This window comes from Paroedura picta, chromosome 6 (genome assembly GCF_049243985.1).
Source record: "Paroedura picta isolate Pp20150507F chromosome 6, Ppicta_v3.0, whole genome shotgun sequence".
In the NCBI taxonomy this organism is placed as follows: Eukaryota; Metazoa; Chordata; class Lepidosauria; order Squamata; family Gekkonidae; genus Paroedura; species Paroedura picta.
This window is the reverse complement of record NC_135374.1, coordinates 112,387,184-112,413,790: the sequence shown is the minus strand read 5'-3', so window position 1 is coordinate 112,413,790 and position 26,607 is coordinate 112,387,184. Positions and strand designations below refer to the sequence as shown.

The following is a 26,607-nucleotide window of genomic DNA, read 5'->3' as shown; positions in this document are numbered from 1 at the left end:
ATCCTTGCTCAAGCCAAGGAGGCCTGCTGGGTGACCTGGGGCCTGCCGTATGCCCTCAGCCTAACCTACCCTACAGGGTTGTTGTGAGGATAAAAATGAAGGAGAGGAGAAAGATGTCAAGTCTGTCTCAGAGCCAGCTTGGTACAGTCTCTAATCTGGAGAACCGGGTTTGATTCCCCACTCCTCCACATGCAGCCAGCTAGGCGACCTTGGGTGAGTCACAGTTCCTCTCAGAGCTCTCTCAGTCACACCTGCCTCACAGGGTGTCTGTTGTGAGAAGAGGAAGGGAAGGCAATTGTAAGCTGCTTTGAGACACATGAGGCCTGCTGGGTGACCTTGGGCCAGTCACAGTTCTTTCAGAGCTCTCAGTCCCACCTACCTCACAGAGTGACTGTTGTAGGGAGGGAAGGAAAGTGATTGTAAACCAATCTGAGACTCCCCTGGTTAATAAAAAGCAGGGTACATAAACCAACTTCTTCTTCTTCTTCTTCTTCTTCTAGGCACGACTGGTAAATGGATGGGTGACCAAGAATGGCCAGGAACACTAAGCAGAGGATGGCCACGGCTAGCCACTTCTGGTCATCTCTTGTCTTAAAAACCCCATGAGGCAGAACTTCATGGGGTCTCCGTGAGTCAGCTCCAGCTCAATGGAACAATTTACCTTAAAACTTACAAGACATGGAGGAACACCTGAGCACAGAGCATTCCTCATTGGCCTAAATTCCTCAATGGTCCCTCTGTGGGGAATGTAATCCTTTTGCTAGGATGTTGCTCGGCTACAAGAAACTCTGGATCAACCACATTCGCTGCTCAGGCGTAGCTTTCTCCGGCAAACAAAAACAGCAGGAGGAGGAAAGGATTAAACTCCTCTCCTTTTGCCCTTTCCTCCTTGAAAAGGCAATCCTTTCCACTGCATTAGCCCAAGAAAAGAGTAGGGCTTAAAATATACATGGAAGAAGCTGCCCTGGGTCGCTGAGCCCTCAGAAGGAGGCATCAGGAGGACCCATTATCAAGAAATGCTAAGCTAATCCCGTATTTGGCACCGGTTAGAGCAGGGGTAGTCAAACTGCGGCCCTCCAGATGTCCATGGACTACAATTCCCAGGAGCCCACGCCAGCGAATGCTGGCAGGGGCTCCTGGGAATTGTAGTCCATGGACATCTGGAGGGCTGCAGTTTGCTCTGTGAGACATATCGATGCTCCGGCTTAAGAAGATCCCGGACCACACCTGGAATGCTGAGTCGCTGGAATTTACGTGCCTTATCTGGTGGGAGAGATGTTCATTTATCTCCGCAAGAAGCCAGGAATGTACGGCTCTGTTTGCAAAACGCTTAACTTCCTAGTCATTTTTATAAACTTCTGCGTGTCTCCCCAGCTGCCCTCTGGCCAGCTCTCTTCTGCCCTACAAAGCCCTCCCTCGGCCTTCTTCAGCTATGATTTCCTGGCCGTTTGAAAATGGCTGCTTCTCCGTTACAGCTCAGCACCACCGGCTTGGCCACATCACCTTCTCTCCCCCCTCCCCCCACTGCAAATTCCGTGCGTTTCCTTGACTCATTGCCATTCTGAGCACACGGACTCTCCATCCTCCTCCAGAGAGAAATGAGAAGCAGGCAGATATTGATTAGCTGTCAGGTCTTATTATATTGTTAATGGAGTTTTTAAACTTGAGAAGGAAGCCATGCCTTAGGCAGGAAACAGCTAGTCAGAAGAACAGGCCCGATTCCTGGCAAGGCTACTCAGAAGGAAGTGCCACTGTGTTGAAAACAGCACAGTTTCCAAAATAGCATAGCCCCCCCCCCATGTCACTTCTGCAGGTGGATTTGACTGTACCTGCTGCTGTGACCACCTTTTTAAAAATACCTGGATGCCTTTTTTCATTGCCTGAGTGGTAAAAAATCATCAGGAATTATAAAATGCCAAACCACACCTGGCTTGGTAGCTCACTCAAAGTAGCCTCTGGAAAGATGTAGAAACATCCTATAGCAATTCTTCTCCTGAAGAATACCCAGACATCAACCCAAAAAGTCCCCCGGCATTTCTCCTACACAATGGCTGGCACACCTGCAACTGGCAAACACAACCACACAGCGTGGCCGAGGCTAGCAGGCTACATTCAGTGCATGAACTGTTTCAGATGACGTGGAATCCAGTCCACATGTCGCTCTGGCATCCGAACTTGCTCCCCGCTGGGTTTTGTCCCTCTGCCTCACCTGTAAGGACATCATGTCGGGCCTGTACTGCTTCCGGAAGCCCAGGTCATACATGAGGAACTTCAGCATCTCAAAGGCTTGTTCCTCACTCATGTGGAGGAGCAGCACTCCGGCCACAAAGCTGATGCCTTGGCAGTAGCCCACCTCCTTGTCCAGCAAGGAGTAAGCCTTCAGGAGATTGAAGAGGGAAAGCTGCCCCGCTCCCAACTGAGCGGAGAAATAAGGGTGCGTCGGAAAGGTCCTTCCTGCAACAAGAACGGGAAGGGGCCAATGAGCTACAGAACAACACCAAGCTGGCCCCCTCCTGCAAGAACCTTCCCTCTGGAATACGGGTAGCTTTGCAAGTAATTAATAATGGAATCAAATGCACTTTATTGTTTTATCTGTTTTGGTGGTTCTGCATGTGACGGTTTTTAGCCTGTTGTTAACCGTCCCGAACCGGCCTGCTGGTTCTGAGGGGTCATACAAATCCAAACATAAATGAAATAAAAATCAAACGAAGAGCGGCTGTCAGCTTTTTAAATTTCACCTGCCCGCTTTTATAATAGCTGTGGGAGCAGGTTCATGTGTTCCCTGAACCCGGGGAATCATTTAACCGGAGAAGTGAAGCCTGGGGGCAGCTGGGGGCTTCTAACACTGGATGGTGTGCATGACCACAAAATGGCCACTGTGGGAGGTGGAGCCAGTCATAAAGTAGCCACTGCACGCGCATACACATGCACACGCAAACACGGACAAAGCTCAAATGTGGGGGTGGGGGGGAGAGATAAGGGCTCATGGGAATTGTAGTCCATGGACATCTGGAGGGCCGCATTTTGACTACCCCTGCTCTAGGAAGACGGCAGTAAGACCAGGGGTGTTACTCTTCCCTTCTATCTCTTTGAGTCTGCCTTTAAGACCAACAAAGCTTAACTCTGGGCATAATCTTTCATGTACAAGCTCACTTCTTCAGATACCTGGGAACAAGACTTCCTCCACTGTTACCTCCACCGGGGATTAATTGCATGAACACGCACTGAGCCTTGCTTCCCAATACAATGCATTACCTAGATCTACGAGAATTGCATGTTGCTGAGTGGTCAGCTGCTTCAAGAGCTCTTTGTAGGAGATGTCAGGGGGCTGCTGCTTGTTCGACAGGCGATGCCTCACCCGATGCTGCACAGCAAGGAACTGCCAGATTTCTCCTCGGCGGCTTTTTGGTACACCTGAACATACCAAGAAAAAAAAATCAAATTGGAAGTTTTCTCTGCTCTGGTTAGGCCTCACTTAGAGCACTGTTCTCAGTTCTGGGCACCAGAATTGAAGGAGGAGGTAGAGAAACGCTGGCAGGGGGCTCATGGGAATTGTAGTCCATGGACATCTGGAGGACCACAGGTTGACTACCCCTGAAGATGGAGCAGAGTTGTCTACTGTATTTTGACATTTCCCCATATCCCCAAATATTGCCATTTCCCAACATCCCCCAATACCAATATTGGTATGGTATTCGGATTTGTAAATATTCAGGATTCCCATGCTCTATTTTGTTTTCAGCTTCATTGTACCCTACGGGGATCATTGTAGTCTATAGTGTTATGGGGTATAATGGAGAATCAATCCGGGGGTATCTGGAGCTCTGTTGGAGCTGTTTCTTGAGGCAGAGGCACCAAATCTGTAACATAGCTGCTGGTGTCTTTCCTCAAAAAACCTTCAAGTTTCAAAAACATTGGACTAGGAGGTCCAGTTCTATGGTCTCCTAAAGGAAGTGCCCCCATCCTCCATTGCTTTCAATGGAAGTGGTGAAGGCATTTAAAGGGAACACCGTCTCTTTAAACACATTCTGCAAGTGGCACGCTTATTCCAGAGATACTTAATGGGCTTTCGGTCTATTTAAAGACCTCATCTAAGCAATGGGTGTTAAGGGTATGCAATTCCTTTAAACATTTTTTTTTAACCTCAGCTATTCAGTGGCCTTGAAAACTCTCAAATATTTTTGGGACTTTTCAGTCTTGACTATTTTGTAATGTTGAATAAATACCCCAATTTATATTCAGCTGAAAAAATATCTGGAAAATACTGATAAGGTGTTTTTCAGCTATTTTTTTCGGCTTGGATATACCGAATGCACACCCCTACACTTAACTAGCCCAACACTGCGATGGAAACTGGCATCTGATTGATGGTTTTGCAAATCAGAAAACCTGCCAGTGTGCTTTGCATACTAAGACAGGTAAGCACAACAACTTGTGAGTTTCATTTGTGCCTCTGACAGGGAAGCAGAGGTCTACCGTGGTGTCTAAATGTGTCTTTTGCCTTTGCAAAAAGCAAGAAGTCCCAGGAACAAGTTTAGGTACATGGGCTTCTCTCCCCCCCTCCCCCCACCCCACTCTAAATTATATATCTCTGAATCTAATCCATGCAATTGTCCAGTTGGCCTCCTCTAGTGCCAAGGCCTTTTCAGGCTAGGTCTGGTCCTAGTGGAACACCCTCCCTGGGAAGATCAAGGCTCAGTGGGACCTTGAACAGTCCCGCAGGGCATGCAAGACAGCCATTCTACCAGGCCTACAGTTGAGTTCTAAAATGGTATCAAAATCCTGGCCTCCCTGTTCAGAACACCAGCCAAGTTTACATCAGAATCTGAAGATGGCTATCAACGCTCCTGCGGTAAGGAAAATGTGGCTTGGAAATGTTTTAGGGACCTATTATAGATTATAATATTGTTGTGTTTTACTGTATTATATTATTGTTTTAAATATTTTCTTATCTGCCCTGAGCCCCCAGGGGAGGGAAGGCTGTGAACAAATTTATCATCACCATATAATCTGGTTCTGCTGGGAAGCCCATTTTTACAGCCCTCTATTGTAGCCTATGAATGCTTATTCTGGGCCAAGTATTCCTCAAAGGAGAGTCCGTGGACCAGGGAATACGACAACTCAGTTTTTCGATTTGATATACCACAGCAAGGAAACAGAACATGACATGACCAAGTGACTTGTCAATTCTACATGACGCTCCTGTTGGCCTTAAGTTAGCCTTCAAATGGGAAAAATCAAGAGACCAGTGTAACAACTGCTGTCATATTACACACACACACACAAAATTACCATCTTTCAGTGTTGCGTGAATATCTTCCATGTCACATCTGATTTTGGCTCTGCAGTTTATCAGCTTCTTATCCCAGACATTGATAACATCTTTCTGACAAGTACCCACTTCCTCATAGTCCAATTTAACCTTTCGGGATTGAAGCTCATCACGGCTCGCTGCAAGAGATCGAGAAAGAGAACTCAAGGCGCACACTACTTCAGATGCACGATCGCAGATGAGCAGTTTATATCAAGTAAGTCCTACATGTCATTTTCCACCAGCCAGGAGGAAGGAAGACCTACCTGACAGGAAGTGGATGTAGTTCTGCAACCTTGTCTGGTTACTCATTATAATATTTTGTAGTAAAGAATAACAAACTGCTTAAAAAGAAACCTTAGTGTGTGTTTTTAAAAAATCACCTGGCTTCTTGGGAACACAAGGACCATGTGAGAAAGGAGCTATACTTCTACCCTTAAGCTCAACGTCAATTGATGTTCATCATGTCCTTTGGAGTATTTCATACAAAGATTCTAAGTGTGTTACAGCCTTCTAGTCACTGGACACACCAGGCTTCTCTGCCTAGGTGTTGGCCCCCACCTGGTGGAATGAGCTCCTGGGGCACCTCAGGGCCCTCCCCGAGTTAGCACGATTCCGCAGGGCCTGTAAGACGGAGATCTTCCACCAGGCTTTGGGTCGGGGCCAAAGCTTAAATCCATCTACCCACCTATTTATGGCCGCACCCACTCATTGGCCCATCTATTTATGTATTGATCACTTGAATTTCTTGGAGAATTCAACACCCATAATATATAATCGCTGCTGCTTTAACCTGTCTTAATTTGTCATTGTTTATTCAAATTTAATTTTTTCTACTGTATTGTATATTTTATATCTTTGTACACCACCCTGAGCCTGCCTGCTGGGAGGGAGGTCTAACAATACCATAAACAAAAACGCACATAAACATAAACATGTCCCAATATTGAGGCATGCAAACCTAACAGAACCGACTCCAATACAGGTGCATCTTTCAAGGGAATTCATTTTCTATACCTCCATTCTGAGAAGGGTGCCGCATCCATATTTGGGGGTGGGGGGGTGGGGGGAGGAAATACTGCTCCGAGGAACACATTCCTAGTTTTCCTCTCTCCCCTCAGGGCAGGGTTGATTATTAAAGTCACTACAACATTTCAAAACACACCCAAGTACAGAGTCGGGGTTCTCGAGAAGAACAGAGAAAGGTTCTCTCTACAGGCCATCTTACCTTCTATGAAAAACAACACGGTCATCATTCAAAGCCTCCTCGACAGCATTAAAAAGAAATATTTTATTAGTATTTTGTTGAAATGCTTCATAGAAAGACTGTGTGTGAGAGAGCCTGTTCCAGGGTGTGTGCGATAGTGTCAGAGAGAGAGAGTGTGAAAATGTGCGAGGGAGAGCGAGAGAAAGAGAGGAGGGGAAGGAGTATTTTCACACGGCAAGGACCTCAGTAACCTGATTCCAGAAATGAGCAAGCTTATAGCCTAAAACATCTCAGTAATTATATTTCTACAATTATAGTTCTGGGGCCCGGTCTCAGTTCATATTGTGGTTTGTGTGTGTATTTGGGAAGTCTACATAAGTCTACATAAAGCACAGAAGAAGATAAGGAAGATAAGGAATGCATTGCAGTATTTCCAGACAAGATCTAACCACCTTGCCTGGAAGCAAGATGGATATGCCAGGGGAAAGGGAATCAGCCAATAAGATATGGTGCAGATTCCAAAGGATATACATTGGGATGAATCCTACTCCTTATCCTGCCCTTCAGCTCAGCAAATTTCTGAAGATTTCCTTCAACCTGAACGGCACTTCTTTCAGCAATAGAGGCCACCTAAGTGGTGGGAAGGAGCCTTTGGCTCGGTCCATACCATTAGCTGCCCTTTGAACTTCTGCTCCTGCAAGAAAAGGTACAATGCAGCTGCCCTCTTGACCTTTACTAACCTTCCAATTTCTGGTTTTCTTTTTCCATCCGAAGCAGCAGTATTTGCTGGTGGATGGCTTTTCTCCACAGGCTCTGCAGCTCTTCAGAGTTCTTCTTCTCCCCAGATTTATCTTGGGCATCATCGTTCTGCAACAGGGAAGCCAGCGGGTCTTCTTCCAGTGCCGGCGCAAGGGGAGACAAGGGTAACAGTTCGCTCCCATCCCCACCATCTGCAAGGAACTGTGCGTTAGCCATGGATTAACCCCCCCCCCTTCCCTCTCGAAATTCTATTGCCCAGGCAGAAATAGACGTGATCTCCCACCCTGCTCACACCATATGTGGTTTTGCCACAGGTGTGAGCCACTGCTCAAATGGTAAGTTATCTGGGGCATGGACTTTGTTGCATTTTTGCTTTCTATTTCTGTGCTAGACCACAATGACTACTAACAAAATAACCAGCAGCAGCATACATGCTAGGCTGCAATCCTATGCACAGACAGCAGCATTCACGTGCCATGTCATTAACACACCATGTAGCCCTTTACTCCCCCCCCCCCTTCCCATCAAAGAGAAGGCAGGCAGCGCCTGGGTTTTTAATATAAACTGGTTGGAATAATCTAAATGTTTTTAACTCTTTTACTGCCCTGAGCAGCAATGTGGTGTTTGAAGCCAAAGCCTCCACATAGTTAACAATGTCACATCACGACTGCTGTGGGTTTATTTTGTTTTATTAATTAGATTTCTATCCTGACAATCCTAGACAAGCTGGCTCGTGGCGGCTCACAATTAGGGTTATGCGCTTCGGTGTCCGAAGTGGCCGTTCCGGCCCGAAGCACCCAGCACCATGCTGCAGGGGGGGAGGTACAAAGCTCTGCACCTGCGTGTGGGTGCTGGGTTGCTCCCCCCTGTGGTGCTGGCTGCTTCGGGCCGGAACAGCCACTTCGGACGCCAAAGCACACAACCCTATTCACAATACAGTAAAAGCACATACCCCATGCTATATCATAAAAAACAGATAGAAAAAAATAAAATAACCCAGATTACGGCCACTACAGTTCCTCATTAGACTTGTTATTTCTCAAATATCCATTTTCAGATTATGGCAATCAGCTGTAATATCTGGGGGCAGTAGTAGGGCCCCCCGGGGGGGAAGGGACCCGCTCTTATCACCAGGACACAACCCGGTACGCAGCCTGGCCTCAACCAAAAGCTTTTCCGGGCTATGTAGCCATGGCTTAGTAGTTGTAGTTCCTGACGTTTAGCCTGTGACTCTGGTAGGCATCTTCAGAGGTAGGACCACACTTATCAGCAAAATGTCAGGGACTAAAGCCATTAGGCCATGGCCAGCCACACAGGCCAGAAAACCCACAGCCAGCTGATTCTGGCCATGGCCATCTTGTTCTGGAAACTAGTGTGGAGTTTATTGCTGTTCTCATTAAAGGAAACCAGTATATCGTCAATCATTTTCCTCCACGATGGACCTCAAAAGTAAGAGAACGTCAATTTGAAATACTAAAAATCTACTCAGCCATATTAATACTTCCAATGAAACAGACAAAGCACATTAAGTATTAGTGCTCACTCATATCCTTTCCTGAAACACAAATTGGAAAATGCTACTGTTCATTCAAGAGATGTTGCTCTCTCGATGTCCACAGACCTTGATTTTGCATTGCAGAGGGAGATTTCTTCATGGGCGACGCCACCCGGAGGAAGATTCTCTGTCGCCAAGAAATCCGGCGGGGGGTAAGAGTGATCCCAACGGCATTTAGAGAATCGTTGCTGCAGACCGAAGATGTTCTTTTTCGTCTTTCCCCATTGCTGCGGAAAGGGGACAAAGCGACGACCCCGACATTGAGACGCTGACAAAGAGACATTGTCAAGTCGCGTTGATTGGGGTGCCATGCAAAGCTAGAAAATATGCCCCAAATTTGCAGAATTATAACCCAGGATGGAAGCATCACATGTCAGGAGATCCTGAATGCTTCATTAGTCAGGCACTGGGGCAATCCTTGACTCAAATGATTCCCACATTTCAACACACAACAGTCCATGGCCAAAATCAGGGTTAGTCAAACGGCGGCCCTCCAGATGGCCATGGACTACAATTCCCATGAGCCCCTGCTAGCAATCGCTGGCAGGGGCTCATGGGAATTGTAGTCCATGGCCATCTGGAGGGCCGCCGTTTGACTACCCCTGGCCAAAACCCTGGCGACTGAATCATAGCAATTCTGCAAGTCAGTGACGGCTTCCATGCTTCCATGTGGAAACACTAAGGATTCAGAAGTACAGCACACAAACACACAAAAAACAAACCACAATGCTGGAAAACCGGAAGTTGCGTAGCAAATCTAAAGGAGGAACAGTATACAGTGGAATCCTCACCATCCAAATCCTGACCACCCATTTCTCCAAATTTGTCCCGTGCCCCTCATGCCAACGTTTCGAATACAGGATGGCATCCCTGTTTACTCCACCTTTTATTTATTTTATTTATTTATTTAGATTTTGAAGGATCGGGACCACCTCAGGCATTTTGGATAGATCGGGCTGAAAGACTGTATACATAATGGCAACAGGGAGTGGAAAGCTCAACCAAAATATATTAAGCCTTCTTTTCCCAGCCGCCCTGGCATTCCGAGGGAGAGCTGCATGCAAGGAAGCAAATCAAGGGGTTACGCTTATAGTTCTGCATTGCCCGTCTGAATTCACTTTGTAGCTATGAGCCCTAGAGTTATTAAAGGGCCCCCACAAAGAGCCCTAGAGTTACTAAAGGGCTTCCCACCCCTTCCATCTGCATCCATTTATTAAGGTATTGCTCCAAATGAAAACTGCCATTTGGGGAGAAAGGATCCAAAAATGATCAGGTTGACATCATGGTTAAAGAGTGGGTGACCTCTAATCTGGAGAACCAGGTCTGATTCCCCACTCCTCCAGCTGGGTGAACTTGGGCAAGTCACAGTTCTGTCTGAGCTCTCTCAGCCTTACCTACTTCACAAGGTGTCTGTAAATTTACTCTCTCCTTTTATCTCAACTCTTATAATTTTTGTTCCATTACCTGAGGAAGGGTGCATACACACATGAAAGCTCACACCTTGAATAAAACTTTGTTGGTCTTAAAGGTGCCTTGGGACTCACATTATGTTCCTGTAACTAAATGTTATCTCAATTCATTTATCATTCCTCCCCCTTTTTCACACGGGGCAGCTGGAAACTGGTTTAGTTATTTTATATTTAATTAATGATTTTTAAAACTTTTTAAACCTAATATTTAATGTTTCATTTTTATGTATTTTAATCTTTTTGCAAGCCACCCCATGCTTCCGGGGAAGGGTAGGGAATAAACGTAATACATATATAAATACAATACTAGAATTAGGCCAGAAATTGTCCAGAGATTTAACTTTACAGACAACCAAGAGTTTCCTACATGTTTGCCTGCACATGTGCATGTATTATTCTTTGTGAGGTACAATCAGTTGCAGGTCCACTATATATCATGGGTCACAATTGCATGGCCTTTGTTTTTACATCTTCCACAAGATCAAAAATATTTAGGGGGTTCCTCCTAGTCTGCATTTCCAAAAGAGGACGTTTATGAATCAGGGAAACAACAATACACCACGCATTTAAAAAACCGAATCAAATCACCAAACTACTCAAAGGTAGACAGCAAGACAGGAGAACTGAAGAATTAGGATTCTTTTAGAAGCATAAATCTTGTCTCATTCAAAACTTGCTTTAATTTAACCCCATTCCTTTCTAAAATGCAAAAAGTTGCCAGCACAAGTATATTTATTCAGCAATTTCATCTGGAGGAGGGGTGCAGAACATAATGGGTCCGTGGTTTCCCTCCCAGCCACCTTTTGCAGTGATTGAGGCATCAGCTCCCAGAAATCTGCCCTAGACTTAGTTATTTGAGTGCAAGACTGCTATTAGAAAATCTAAACACACAACTAAGAGTGACTGTAAAAGCCTGAATGCAAGACTGCCTTCAGAGCCAAGCTTAACTCAACGTAAGTCAAGCTAAATAGATTCCTGTAACCATTAAATATATTAAAAGAACAGAATGATAAAAAAGGCATCTTGTATTGTGAAAATACATCAATTCATCGAACAGCCTAGCTTCCCACAGAGTTAACAAGCCTAGATGTTTATTGGAAGAAGCCTAGGAACTGTTCAATAGAAAGCAACCCCTCCCCCAATGTTTCAAGGATTTATTGGGTACAAACTCCACGGTGGCGGGGGGGGGGGAGTACTAAGTTTTGCTGATAGGTTATTATCCTGCTTTTAGGATCCAGCACACATAAACAAGGTGTACTGGCAAGAGAGAGATGTGTTTATAGTTTACCCCTAAAACATGCAGAAGTGATACGCCCTGATCCTTTGAAATCAGATCATTTTCACAAGAAAACGAGTGTGCATAAACGTATCCCAGTGACAGCACGTAATTTGGCCATGCACACCCCCTGAGGTTTCACCTTCTTCACTGTGGAAGAGTAACTAAACCAGAATGACTGTGAAAAACCTTAGGAAACCTGATGCACTTTAACTTTAAGCAGCCAATAACATTACTCTGAAACGGTAAAAGGTACAGACAAAACATTTCACCTACCTGTGGGGCCACTTAAAGCACAGGCGTTCACTGGAGACCTCTTTTCTTAAATGACTCTATCCAAGAGACTGGCTCCCTAAATTCACACCGAAACGACAGAAGTTCTTTCCTTCTCCCTTCAAGTGCCATTATCTGAGTGCTGTGCTTGTCCAAACACAAGCAAAGGTCTTTCTTCTGTTGCAGGGAGGTGCTTTCCCCCCCTCAAAACAAAACATTGTGCTAGGCTTCCAAAACCCTGATTTCAAAATATTACCCTCCTCCCTTTAGAAACATTCCCCCACGCACAAAAAGTTCCATCCACAAAGTTATAGTTAGCTCAGGGTTCACTCCTCAATGCTACAGACAGAAATTGCAATTGTCTTGGACAGGGACGTTTGCTTTCAGTTCAACTTCTCCTTTCCTCTGACAAAACAAAATCAGAGTCCAGTGGCCCCTTTAAGACCAACCAAGATTTATTCAAGGCGTGAGCTTTCGAGTGCAAGCTCACGCTTGCACTCGAAAGCTCACGCCTTGAATAAATCTTCGTTGGTCTTAAAGGGGCCCCTGGACTCTGATTTTGTTATGTTGTGCTGCTTCAGACCAACACTTCTACCCACTTGAATCTTTCCTCTGACAGAAAACAAGCATAGTAAAAAAAAAGAAAGTAAGAAAAATTACAGCAATCACACCTTCCTTAGTAATCTGGAAATTAAGGAGAGGATTTAAAAAGCAGTTTAAATTCTTACTCCAGAGGGCTACAGTGATCTGTAACCACCAAAGCATTCTTACCCTGAAACGGCAGAGTCCTTATCAGTTTTCATCCTTCCACTGGCAGACTTGTTCGTCTGTTTACACTGGTCGAACCAGGGTAAAAACTCATCTTTTTTCCCCCCTGTTTTCTCTACTGCTCCTGAGAGACAGGTCACCCTCAGGAACGGTGTGAGAGAGCTACTGGACATCTCCAACAGGAAGAGGGAATGGGTGGAAGTTACTGCAACCCTTTCGTTCGTGGAAAACTTGGCCAGATCCGACCCCATTACTAAATACGCGACAAATTCTATTTTGATTGCTGGAGACTGTTTGTGTTCAAGTAGCACTTGGTGCAGACTTTCAGTGGATTGTTTTTTCTCAGCGGGCCATGTTCAACAGTGTGCTCAACAATTCCATCTTCCATCATGCTTTCCACCATTTCACTGAGAATAGGCTCTAGGAACTGATCTGTGACTTACCAGTTGGGTTAACAAAAGCTGTTTCGGGTGATAAAAATTGTTATGAGGTCAGCCATTTTGCATCTGAGTTCTTTGGCATTTCTGGCTGCATTCCATCCAAACCTGACAATTTAAAGAATTTATGGTTTGTATTGATGTTGTTAATCCTCCAGCTCAGAGTTTCCCAGCCAGGGGTCCCGGAAGCCCTGGGGTTCCCCGAGAGTTCCCCAGGGGTTACACGGCCTTTCCCAGAAGTTTGGATGGCTGCTGACATCCTTAGATGTCACTCCTGTTGCTCTGCGGGTCAAGTCTCTTTCTCCACAATGGAAATGGTAAATGATCGATTGATCAATTGGCTGGTTCCTGCATCTTACTTTTCTGAAGAGGCAGGTCACCACTTCCGGGGGTCCTCAAAGCCTGAAAAATATTTCAGTGGTTCTTCCACGGTCAAAAGGTTGAAAAAGGCTGCTCCAGCCCTGGACTGCCTGAATGTCAACTTACATTTGTTTAGTCCTCCATACTGGTGACTTAACTCTGCTTGGCAACCATGCGAGAAGCATCCTGCATGTACTTGTAGCATTTCCTAGTTTCCATGATGTGTTCTGAGCTTCAGTTATTGAAAGCTGTTTCACAAACCACAATTATTCCATGGAACAAGGACACTCTTGATCCTCTCTTTCAGCTTCCTCCTAACAAATCTCATTTTAGAAAGACTTCCTCTTTTGACACCAAATATGCGATTACTGGGCTTTGTGGACAGATTTCCCTTGACAAGTACTGAAGTGGCTGGTGCTGCTCTTCTTCTAAGTGGCTCGACCACATTTAGATTTTGTACGGAGTCTAGAGCTGCCAGAGACATCGGTGCTGCTAGCTGAGAAAGGAGGGAGGAGCTTTCCAGGAGCACGGCAATGTGCCAACTTCACCCAGAAGTGATTTCAGCATGTCTGAGAAGTCTGGGGGTGACGTTCTGGCCTTTAGGCAAAACTCTATGGTAGAAACCGGAGAGTCACATTCCCAATTACCCTGACGTGTCAACGTCACTTCCGAGTGACGTTAGCAGACCACATTAAAACACGGCACTCTTCAGGTTTGGGGGAAGTGGGGGGGGGGCAAGGTGAATCCAGAAAGAGGGGGACCCCTTCCCAGCCCAGTGGACCTGGCAACCCTAATGGGGATACCTGCTCCCCTTCTACGATTGAAATCAGGTTCCAGGACACGAGTGTGATGGTAACTGCAATCACACATTATTACAATCTGTTTTTGGCCTTCCGTGTTTCCTGCTCCATCTCAAGATTATTCTTGGAGGGGTTGGGGAGGTGAGGGAGACAGGATACAGCCTCAAAGGTAACAGTGCAGAGGATGTAATAGATCTACATCAGACTATGCACTTAGCCCTCCAATCACAATCTCAGCCTTAGCTTCAGACCTTTCAGGCCAGAGATGGCAAGCTCATTTTTTTATGAGGGCCAGATCGGACAAAAATGCCACTTTGCTGGGCTGGGCCATGCACACCATAAAATGTAATGCCAGGAATGGGAAATAGAAACTGTATAAAGGGCAGCAGCAAACCCAATTAATGATTTTTTAAACCCAAAATACCAACATGTTTAATACAATAACACTCTTATAGTAGTATCTCCTTAGTATCTGCCTGATGGCTGCCCTCCCACTTCCACCGCCCATTACTCATTACCACTGGGAGAGTTTACAGAGGGCTTCCTCAACCAGGGCTTCGTGAAGCCCTGGGGTTTCTTGATGGCCCAGAAAGGACTTCCTGAATGGGTGGGAGTTAATTTTAATATATATTTTAGAATGTAGTAAATATTTATCAGATTATATGACCATATGTGGCCATTTTGACCTGTCCCCGCACCCCAAAATGGCCTGGAAGGGGGGAGGGGAGGGGAGAGGAGAGGAGGGGACCTGGGTGGATTTGTCCACAGCTATGCTTCCCAACCATATTCTGCATGACCTCTCCACTGGTGACCTGGCGTTAGCACACAGATGAAGAAAGGGTGACTTCTGTTTAAAGCATTTTAAAAATATATATATCATGCCAGTGTTAGTCACTGCCACACAACCTTAACACAACACACACATTACAGAGAAGTTGATTAGTGGTGAAATGCTCACTAAAATGATCAACATTGCCAGCTCTCACAGCCTACCATTCAATCTTTGGAACAAGACTCCCTGAAGAACGTTTCTTAAACGCAAACTTTGTTCGAGAAGTGGATAACCTCCACCTTGCCATGAGTGAAAGCATATAAATACGGAGAATTTTCACATGTCAAGACTCTCTAATAATGCCCTATGGGTAAACCAGCATAATTTCCATTTTATGTAGGAGGAATAGACATGGACTACTTGCCCGAGGCCAGGAAAAAAGCACAAGGACTTGCTAATCCCAGTACTAAACCAGAAGGATTTTTAATTTTAATGATCTTTTTAAAATTCCATTTTAAGAGTATAAAACAACAAAAACCTTGCTAATTCGATTTGGCAATGCTGATTTTTTTCTTGGCATTAGAAAGATAAAAACGGTGCAATAATTAAGCAAAGGCTCTGTGTGCTTCTCTCTCAACAAGCATTTCTGCAGAATGCTCTGCTCAGAGATTCTCCAAATACTTTGCTTTGGCAGCAGCAACGACGAGGACAAGCCAGCTGCGTGGGGAGTGAGGCAGGGCAGGGCAGGCAGATAACCAGCGCTCTCACCTCTGGGGAAATTCATTTTCAGACTGAGGAGCTGGCTTTCCTGAGCTCTGGTAAAAGCTTTTCAGGAAAGATGGGGCAGAGAAGGAAGAAGGGAGACTGGCCGGAGCGGACGATTCACTCTCGCTGCGAACGCGTCGGGCAAGGGCCGGCCTGACCGCAGGCAATAAAAGAAAGCGTAGCACAATAAGTCCTTAGTATGACATTTTCTCCCCCCTCCAAGAGTGCCCAGAAATGTATCCATACTCACCAGGTTACAGCTCAGTCCTGGCCTGAATCATAAATAGGGGCTAATCACCAAAACAGCATGTAAGAGGGTTAGGGCATAATGAGGTTTTTGCAAATGACAATAGGCATTAGTGCCCAAATATATCTAATGTGCATAATTTCATTACTCGCAACAAATGAAAGGTGGGGGTAAAACCCTCCCAGGGGTAAAACCCTCCCCCCCCTGCAATGTTATGTTTCCAGTTTGGGGGCAAGATGCTTCCCTTGGCATCATAAAATCATAGAGTTGGAAGGGACCTCCTGGATCATCTAGTCCAACCCCCTCTGAGATACATGAGTTCTGCTGGGTGACCTTGGGCCAGTCACAGTTCTCTCAGCCTCAGCTACCTCCCAGGGTGTCTGTTGTGGAGCGAGGAAAGGTAGGTGATTGTCAGCCGCTTCAAGGCTCCTTCAGGTAATACCAAAACACGGCTCTCTGTCCTACAAGGATTCTAGTTTCTGAATGCAAGCATGCACAGTAATTGGCCAGCAATGAAGCATTTTATTTTACATCCTTCATTGACTTTAAACAATAGACTACTTGCATTTATACTTCTGCCATTTTGCACGGATTTAGAATGGCCCCTTGGTCCTGCAACACACTCTTATGCCCCTCTTGGCTGTGGCATTTCTTGTAACAGTCCAATCTCTAACACAGGGATTCCCAACCAGGGGTTCATGGACCCCTGTGGTTCATGGGAGATCCAGAGGGGGTCCATGGTCTTTCCCCTCCAGCCTTAATGAACTTGGCCACCAGGTAGGGAATTTGCCCCTTCCACTGCTCCCCCTCTCCCCTCCTGAGTGTGAGTTCTCTTGTGGTTTCTATGCCTGGGAGTGGGCAGAGCCTGTACACCTACTGCCACCTTAAACTGCCTCCTTACCCTCACTTCAGTCCTCCTTAAGCCTGCCTGCTAACATGGGGGGGGGGGTGATGTCACTTCTGGTGGGTGTGGCAGGGAGTCATGGCCAGCTGACCACTTCTCGGGCTCCTCGCAGCCTCAAAAATAATATCAGGGGTTCCTTCACGGCTAAAAGTTCGAACATGGTTGCTCTAACAAGATAAAATAAAGCTCTGCACTAGATGTCCCCTTCCTCCATGTTAAAGGAGAAAAGAAACTGCGCCGAACCATTCAAAGGTTACAGATTGGGGAAGAGAGCTTGTCAATATAAACGTTACCGAGGTGCAGTTCAGGGAAGGAGGTGTAATACAGGGGTAGTCAAACTGCGGCCCTCCAGATGTCCATGGACTACAATTCCCAGGAGCCCCCTGCCAGCATTTGCTGGCAGGGGGCTCCTGGGAATTGTAGTCCATGGACATCTGGAGGGCCGCAGTTTGACTACCCCTGGTGTAATAAGTCCTAACCATAGCCAAAGAGTGTGTCTAACCATTCAAGGTCATGCCGTTTTAATAACAGCTTAACCAAAAGGAATTAGCTATACCAAAACAGAACATTTACACATGTCTACGGTTGGAATGATTTTTAAAAGAACGTTTAACCTCTCACATAAATCATATTTGGAGCATTAATATTCTGCTTGTCCAGATTCCTTCTTGCGGTGGGGTAAATATTTCCAACAAAGGAAATAATTGCAATTAAAAGCATGTAAATGGCATCCATAAAATTATTTTTATCTCTGCTTCCAAAAACCTCTAGGCAATATTACCTCTAAGCCAGGGGTAGCCAAATTGTGGTTCTTCAGATTTATTCTTTTATCCTTTGATTTATACTCCACCACCCCACCCACTCCCGGGCATGCTGGCTCAGGGTGACTTCCAACACTGTTACATAAAACACATCTATAATAATAAAATTATCTACAGTCTTAACTTTAAAATCATCATCAAAACAATCAAGTTAAAAGCAATCATTCCAGCCGTATAAAGAATTGTTCTATTCAGATCTTCTCAGATTTTTTTGAGGGAGCCCAGACAATATTTAAATCAAGTTGTTTTGGTGTTTGTTGGCCCCATCCAAATGTTAGCAGGAGAGCTCTGTTTTACAGGCCCTGCGGAACTGGCCCAGTTCTGTCAGGGCCCTTAGCTCTCCCAGGAGCTCTTTCCAACAGGCTGGGGACAGGACCGAAAAGGTCTTGGCCCTGGCTGAGGCAAGATAGACTTCTTTTGGGCCAGAGATCACCAGTTTGTTGGGATAGGACGAATCCCTTAGAACGAATTGGACGAACCCTTAGGACAAATGGGACAATCTTAGTCAGATGTCCATGGTCTACAATTACCACAAGCCTGTGTTGGCAATTGTAATCCATGGACATCTGGAGAGCCAGTTTTGCCACCCCCCTGCTCTAAGCTGTGCACATGAGTGGCCACTCACTAGTACAGGAAGCCCCACTCAGCAGGAATCTGGAGCCCACTGCCCATTTTAGGATTACTGCAGTTATATTCTGCTCAGGATGTGAACTGCACCATTGGGGGGTGAGGGTGGGAAATAGTGAGGATATTGCCTCTAGGTTGCTCATTGGAATCCACATGCATGCAGGAAAAGAACAAAGAATGACCCAGCTGCTGGGCATTTGCCATTCTGAGTGGAAACCATGCTGCCCAAGCCATTGCTACTTCCGTGGTAAGTAGCTGCCAGCAAGTCCAAATTGCAGCTTACGTTTTAAGTTTCCTGTTTTATTGATTAAATTTTGGGGAAACAAAACAACCAAAAGAAAAGACACTAAATCTGTCCGCAATTCACCATCATGATAGACAATAGCCTGATCCACCTGCCCCTTTCCCCCGTTCTTTCCTTAGTAACTCAGAACGAAGTGTCCAAAGGCCAGGATATAGACGGGGAATAGCACTCAAATACCCCCACAGGTTTGCCATTAGAGGTGATTCCTTGTCTGCTGCTGAGAAGATTAATAAAAAACAGGCTCCACCTGTGTTTTTTAGCCATGGTGACTAAAGGGAAGTTTCACATTCAGGGAAAGAACATCTCTTAATGACACTGCTGAGAGAGCATGTCAGGGCATGCCTTCCTTGTTGGACCTCCAGAGGAACTGGCTGGGATAAGATGCTGGACTTGATGGATGGCTGGTCTAGTCCAGCAGAGCTCTTCTGATACATAACAGAACTGCAGTAACCTCCAGAAAGGAGAAATGAATAATACCCATTGCAAGTCTTGACAAGAAAATGCATATTAAAATCTTGAGCTCCTTGCTTCTCCATTCTGGATTTCTGCAATGTGATCTTTAATATAATCCTAGCTGAAGGGGAAGGACGATATAGTTGGCAACAGAAGCTGGACGGATCAATATGCAAGTCTGCAGCAAGAAGAGGTTTGTCACCTGGTTCTGGAGTTTCTACCAGCTGGACATTGGGCTCTGTACATTTAGCTTTTAATAAGCTGTCACACTTTTCTATGGAAATGACTAACCAGTCCTATGTTAACCAGTAAAAACCCACACTTCCCCTTCTCTGTGCCAGGGCAGGGAGAATTAGTAAGTACAGGGGAAGGATATGACAACTTGTTATAAACAAAATATTGACAGCCCAGCATTTAATTGTGGTTATTCCAAAAACCTTCCTCGCGGTCCAATTGCACAACTATCCTTCTACTCAGCACTAAAATCTCTGCATCCCAAGCAGATCCCTTTCCTCTTTATCTAGGGCTAAGTTGAAGATATCCCTATGTAGTTCATTCTAACTCGCTCCCGTTACTTGTCCAGGGCTCATTCTGCACATGTAGGATAATGCACTTTCAGTGTGCTTGTGCAGCTGGATTTTAACATGCAGAACATGAAAATCTGCTTCTAAAGTGCATTGAAAGTACATCAACCATTGTGTGCAGAATGGGCCCAGGTAACTTTAGATCAGGCTTACTCAAGCATGGTTTTGTGAAACCCTGGATTTTTTTGACAGCCTTGGGTTTCCTGAATGGATAGGAGTCAATTAATTTTTAAATATATTTTTTAAAAATTGTTAAACATTTATCAGGTGATATGACCATAAATGGTCATGTTGACCCGCCCACCCCTCCCAAAATGGCCAATGATGGGCCTGGAAGGGGAGGAAGGGGAGGGGCCCCAGGTGGGTGTGTCCACAGCTAAGCTTCCCAAACGTGTTCTGCGCAATCATGCCACTTCTGGGGTTTCTTGAAGCCTGAAGGATGTTTTAGGGATTTCTCAATGGTCAAAGCGTTGAGAAAGACTGCTTTAGATATTACTCTGTGTGGCAGGTACTGAAGCAGGCTGTGGCAAGAATGTTTGGAATGCTAGATTTCGCACTGTAATATTTAATGGAAACACCATTTCTCCAGATCCGGGAGGCATACTTTGATAAAGTGAGCGCCACAGAGTGGTGGATTGTTTGTATGGCCATCTTTACAGCCTGCTCAGGGGATTCCTGCCTCTCTTCCCCCCTGCCCCCCCCCCCCATACAAAGCTGTGGCTGTAGACCCAAGTACAAGGAAGAAGATTATGGACTTTCAAGAACAAGAACCATTGTTTTATAAAACATTGTTCCACATCTACAGAGCCAGATAACTGCTAGAGGCCATCGGGTTTAAAAGACTGCAGTACAGCCTACTGCAGAGGAGGGGAAAAGAGTATTCTCATTATAAAATCAATGAACCATGGAAAGATAAGTGCTTCACAACTGCAGGGCAAACAGCACCAGATTCAAGAATGCACTAACATACAATTTAAGAGAACACTGCTATAACTCTAAATGAAAACCGGTTATCTCACCCTGTACATAAAGGATTGTAACTCTTTCTTTAAATCCTTAAAGAGGTGAGGATCAGAAATCCAGAGGCCCAGTTTTTCCTCCTATTCATTGCAACTCCGCTCGCCCCAAGAAAAAGCAAGAACAATGCTTATTCCAGTTAATTGCTTTCAAATTTACGTGTAGCCTATTATATATTTGTATCTCACATGATGAGGATTTTATGCTTGGTTGAGATCACTGGTGTGATCTCTTTCATAAAGTTAAAAAAACAAGAACAAAACCTTGACAAGAGGTGTGTGTGTGTGTTGTGTACACACAAATGTACAACACAAACACAGTCTGTGGAGGAATCCCCACCAAACTCAGCATAGCTTCTTGAGCAAAATATGTTGTAAACACTATTCTCTGTTTATTTTGGCAGCTTACTAATAGTTGCTAATTACTCCGATGGGGCCCTTGTGTTTAACTCTCAGGAAGAGTCTGAGGAAAACCTAAGAAGAGTGCGGGGGACCCTCCAAGCTCACTTAGTTGTGGGTCAGGGAAGGGATTTCCCTCAGGTGTCTGTGGCCTAGACTCACCTGCTCTGTTCCACAGAGTTCTGTCTCAGGAGAGGAGACTTGACGCTTTGGGATCTCCCGTCCTGGAAAGAGATCTTTTTCTTCACGCTGGATGGCGGATGGCTGAACGTGTGCGCGCGTCTTCTGAACTGAGGCGAATCAGAATCTTCCTCGGGAAACGGCTGCCAAGCGGAGGATATCGGTGACCCCGGAGGAGTAGGGGGAGGAGACTCCCCGGATGAGCAGTCCTAAAAGAAGTCACATAGGAGTGAGGCTCTCTTCTCTGCACTCCGGTACAGAGGCAGAGGAACCCCCGCAGCTAAACAAACCAAAGCTGAAGGCTCACTTTACTCCTCGGTGAAGGAGATACAAGTCTTTGGAACCAACTATCATGAGTATACAAGTAGGCCGAGTCCAATTCTTTAAAATGTCATGTCCTCTGATAGAAAATGCTGCACAAAACCTCAACAGCGTTCAAAACGCCCTTGAGCTACTGGACGCTGCATCTAGACTGTCGCATGGCTTCAGAGAAAGGGAGGAAAAGAAGAAAATCAAGCTCCAGGCTCAGTCTCCAATCAAAATTGGTTTCTGTGCTCATTTCCTCGACATATCAGGCACAGATTTCCTGTGCTGTCAAAGCAGTATCCTGGAAAAGGAGTCTATTATTAAATGGAGACATTAACAGTAACAGCGGCAGGATAATTCCGAATCACAAGGAATGTTAACGCATCTAAATCTCAGCAGGGGGGTGGGGGCTGCTGCGGGAGGGAGGAGTCCAGGATGCAGAACATTTTTTTAAAAAGAAACAAACAGAAAACGGGCCGCGAATTGTTTTCACACACGGCACAAACCAAGAAGACACAGGCAAGCTAACTGTAAAGGATAATCAATTAAAATGTTCTTCCTTAAATGACAAATGCTAGGAATCTGTATTCATCAGCCTACTTCTTTTTGTTCTGAGAAGTCACCACAAAACCACGGAAGTTTCTCAGATTGTTTCTCTCTGAGGCACTCTCATATAAAACTCCAAGAAAATAAGAAGGCAGCTAAACACTGTTCTTATGCTAATTGTTATTTATTTATTTATTTAGCTAGTTAGTTAGTTAGTTATGATTCAACTTGTATCCCACCACTCCCGCCAAACCTACACCTGGTGGCTAACACTGTAAACCCCCCACATTAGAGCCGTCCATAAAACTGTAACCCCATTACATCTTTTAAAAGCCAATTCCAGATAGTGGTGGTTAACCCTCCCACCCCCAGCTCGACAGGCGGATGACACTGGGGGAGGGGGGTGGGGTCAACGGAACCGCACCGATCTAATTTGCTCAAGGGGGAGAGCCCAGATCTTAACCAGCCCGGCCTCAACCAAATGCCTGGTGGAAGAGTTCCGTCATACAGGCCCTGAAGAACTTGGAAGCTCTGGCAGGGCCCTTAGCTCTTCCGGGAGCTCATTCCACCAGGTCAGGGCCAGGACTGAAAAAGCTGCCTTCAACTTGTCCTTGCATTATGGTCTTCTCCAGGGAGTCTCGCCTGTTATTCATTCACAAGATGTTTCTTAGCCCCCTTGCCTATTGTCAGACACGTCCGGTAACTTGGTGGCTTGAAAAGACTGGGGAGCACGCTTTCTCCCAATTCACATCTGTCTGGGGCTGTGTGGCAGCTATTCTTGCAAGACACAGGTTACCAGGCAACAGATGGGAGCAGAGGACAATGTTCCGAAGCTCCAGCCAACCTAGGGGGCCATGGATACAGGTAGATACAGTCTAGATACAGTCATGGCAATGGTATTTGGGCGGGGTGTAGTTGGTGGAAGCAGAGAGCCCTCAGAAGACCTTTGTTTGGATTGCCATGCTGGACTAGACCATGCTGCAAAAATTTATCTATGATGCATAAAACTTTGCAACTAAAAGTGTTCTGCTATTATCTTCTAATAAGAGGGATAATGTCTCCATTTTTAACAGCAGGTCGCTGTTAAATAAAAGGCTAAGGCCTAAGTGGGCGGAGAGTGGGTGGGGCCAGGCCAGGTGAGGGCGTAATTGGAAGGCGTGAAGCGCCTGAGTTCATTCCGATTGGGCCCTCACCAGGACAGTCCAAAAAGCAACGGGGAAGCGGCAAGACGGCGTGAGTACAGAAGGAGGCCTAGCCCCGGGGGGAAGGCCATACCGCCGTCGGGGGGGAGGGGGAAGGAGGCCTTCTCCCTGGGCCCAGGAACTTCTGGGTCGGGGGGGGAAGGCCATGCCACAGCCAGGGGGAAGAGGGAGGGAAGCAGGCCTTCCCCCTGGGCCCAAAAGGCCTTCTTCCCTCCCCTCCCCCCTTTCTAGCGCCCATTGTATTTAAAAGTACAACGAGCTTTAAATCTAGTATAATTTATATTTGGGAGTCAAGGAAGAATTAAAAGATTTCTAGCTCAGAAAAATGATTGCATTCAAAGGTCAAATGATACAGGGGGTCTTCACTACCTGGCCCACAATCACATATTCTATCAAAGTACGGCATCATTAAATACCTCCCTGGCATAAATAACTCTAGTTGGTAGGTCACTGAGGCATGCCAACATAAAGGCACCTCTATAGTGAGGAATGGTCAAGTATGAGCAGTATCAACAAAATGAGTCGAACAAACATGTGCTCTACAGATTGTTGTGTTATAATCAGACTTAAATATATGTTTCTTCATCGTCCTTATCGCTTCCTGTCTGGTAACTGAATAAAGGGAGTCTGAGGAAAGATTGAGGAAGTATAGTTATTATTTTTAAAAATATTAGCAGAACAAGAAAGTAGGTATTAGCATAAAATCTTGCAGTGCACTGTTGTCTTTTAAAAACTAGATTTGAGTCCAGCAGCACCTTAAGTCACCCAAAAGACTTTTGGGGGGGTTATTGTCAGGAATCAGGCAGAGGCTAGCAAGTAGAGCCTGTGATAAAGGAACTTCCAAGGTCCAGGCAGAGTAAGGATCTAAAAGAAAGGCTTTATTGAACAGAAATACTGCAGCAACTAACATGGGCCAAGACTCATTGAGCAATCGTCTTGGCAGAGACAAAGGCACATTGAACATTGGGGTGTACTTATAGGGGGGACCAGGCATGGGAGGGGGGACGAGGATTGGAAATGGCAAGAAAGATCTTTTGAGAGTCAAGGATCCTGTTGTGTCTGAAGAAAGCAGCTTTGACTCTCAAGAAATCCAGAAAATATTGTTGGGTCTCTATAAGTTGCTACTAGAACGAAGTTTACTGCAGACCAACAAAGCTACGCTCTGAAATTACCTTCTTAAAACCAGGTACTTACTTTGTCCGAAGAGAGATTGTTGCATCTTTCAAAGCTGTCCATGCTCCCCAAACGGCCACGCATTCTGTTAGCTCCCTACAGGACATTGGGGGGGGGAGGGGGAGAAGCTGTTTGTTTATGCCCCATTTTCTAGTGCTTACAATAAGTCAACAGGTAGCAAAGTCAGGGCTGCACCAACACATGGCTGGATACTGAGGTATCACTGCACTGTAACAATTCTTTACTGTATAGCACTCTCTGGTGTGGATGCAGCCCACAAAAATGATTAGCTAGACCAACTGTGGCCCTCCAGATGCCCATGGACTACAATTCCCATGAGCCCCTGCCAGCAAATGCAAATGCTGGCAGGGGCTCATGGGAATTGTAGTCCATGGGCATCTGGAGGGCCACAGTTTGCCTACCCCCTGAGCTAGACACTATTTCCAGCAAGATGTTTCTTCTCCTGATGGGACCTCAGGACCTTTTGACCTTAGAGAAGCCCCAAAAGTGATGTCAGCTGGCAACACCTTCCTGACATGCCCCCCCAAATGAAATGTCACCAGAAGTGACATCACCACCTGCATTAACAGGCAGGCTGGAGGAGGATTGGGGGTAGTAGAGACAGGAGGCGGTTTAACGTGGAAGTAGGTGTGCAGGCTCTGTCCCCTCCCAGGCACAGTCACCACGTGAGAACTCACTCATGCTCAGGATTAGGGGGAGAAATGGAAGTGGCCGGTTCTGTAGCTTGTGGAAGAGGTCATTAAGGCAGGAGGGGAAAGGCCATGGACCCCCTCCAGAGCTCCTGCGGATCGCTGGCTGGGATCCATGGTCTAGGGAGAATTTGGGATTGATCTGATCTAGAACCCCTTTATTTGCCTTCCTGGCAGCCCACAGTGTTCATAAAAATCTTCTCCAACAGCTTATTTCAAATGAATCAACTTTCTTCCTGTCAAGTTTTCTTCATTGTCTCGCTTTCACATCCACACATAGCAAAGGCTTTCTACATGCACTATATTTATGAAGGACTGTCCTTTTAGAAAAAAAACATCTGTTTGTGAAATATAAATCTTTAGCGGCACACCAAACAACAACATGTAAAACAGGGGTAGTCAACCTGTGGTCCTCCAGATGTCCATGGACTACAATTCCCATGAGCCCCTGCCAGCAAACGCTGGCAGGGGCTCATGGAAATTGTAGTCCATGGACATCTGACGGACCACAGGTTGACTACCCCTGATGTAAAAGATCCAGAGGTTTTACTTCTGGAAATAATCGGTTTCCTTTCAGATGTTCCAAAATGTGTTTACCGTTCCCATTACATTTTTCAGATACCAAGAATTTTAGCTAGGCATGTGCCGACAGCAAGAGACAGATCCTGCATTGGTGAGATCTGGGATTGGACACAGTTCATATTTACGCAAATAAAAAACAATCCTCCCCCCAGTACAGGCTCAGAACTGTTTAAAACACACACACACACACACACCTGAATCTTGGTTTTGTTTCTCCGTGTATTATTATGTAAATTAAACACTTTAAAACGGGTAGCAGTTCCATCACTCTCCCCTTCGGGCAAGGGGGGCCAAAAGCCCTTGTGGATTGGGGAATCGCTGTGAGGGGGGGATGTGTTGAGGGAGAAAAATCCCTTAATAAATAACACCACAAAATGTACAAACCACACTTGTTCTGACAACACAAATTAATCCTAATTTCAGCAGGAGCTGTTGCATACAAGACAAGCTTGAGAATAATTAGGGCACTCTATCATTCAACCGCAATTTCGGCATGCGTGACGGATTTAGGAAGGCCGGAGGCCAAAAACAGATGCCAGGGCCTCCTACTTAACCTGCAAGTCAGAAACAAATGAAAGATCTACTAATAGATGACAATATTATCGCCAATTCTATCCTGAATGTTTATGGATGCTCAGGAAGCTTACCCTTGAGAAAATGTTTTCCAGAGAACTAGTCAAGGATTTCTTGGCCTTGTTCTTCAGAACGTCAAGTTTGAACCTGCCGCCGCTCGCTGCGATTTCGGGACCTGAGTTGCTGCAGGTATTCTGCTAAAGCAAATGGGAGAATACACGCTCGTTT

The 26,607-nt window shown here is 45.7% G+C and overlaps 1 protein-coding gene across 6 annotated transcripts in view; it reads right to left on the bottom strand.

Moving 5' to 3' along the window:
- The window catches only part of TBC1D4 (TBC1 domain family member 4), a 117,492-nt gene that overhangs the window by 10,200 nt on the left and 80,685 nt on the right, over nt 1-26,607 (bottom strand). Inside the window, exons 8-16 of one of the 6 annotated variants that reach the window (XM_077343978.1) lie at nt 26,454-26,576; nt 24,536-24,610; nt 21,270-21,496; nt 15,756-15,905; nt 8,899-9,059; nt 7,259-7,468; nt 5,293-5,451; nt 3,256-3,414; nt 2,210-2,454 (exon numbers count right to left, since the gene is read on the bottom strand). In XM_077343978.1, coding sequence (XP_077200093.1) covers nt 2,210-2,454; nt 3,256-3,414; nt 5,293-5,451; nt 7,259-7,468; nt 8,899-9,059; nt 15,756-15,905; nt 21,270-21,496; nt 24,536-24,610; nt 26,454-26,576 — 1,509 coding nt within the window. Of the gene's footprint in view, nt 1-2,209; nt 2,455-3,255; nt 3,415-5,292; nt 5,452-7,258; nt 7,469-8,898; nt 9,060-11,853; nt 12,015-15,755; nt 15,906-21,269; nt 21,497-22,819; nt 22,896-24,535; nt 24,611-26,453; nt 26,577-26,607 lie in introns of those variants that run through there. The other 5 variants (XM_077343979.1, XM_077343980.1, XM_077343981.1 and 2 more) reach the window with 5 other exon arrangements.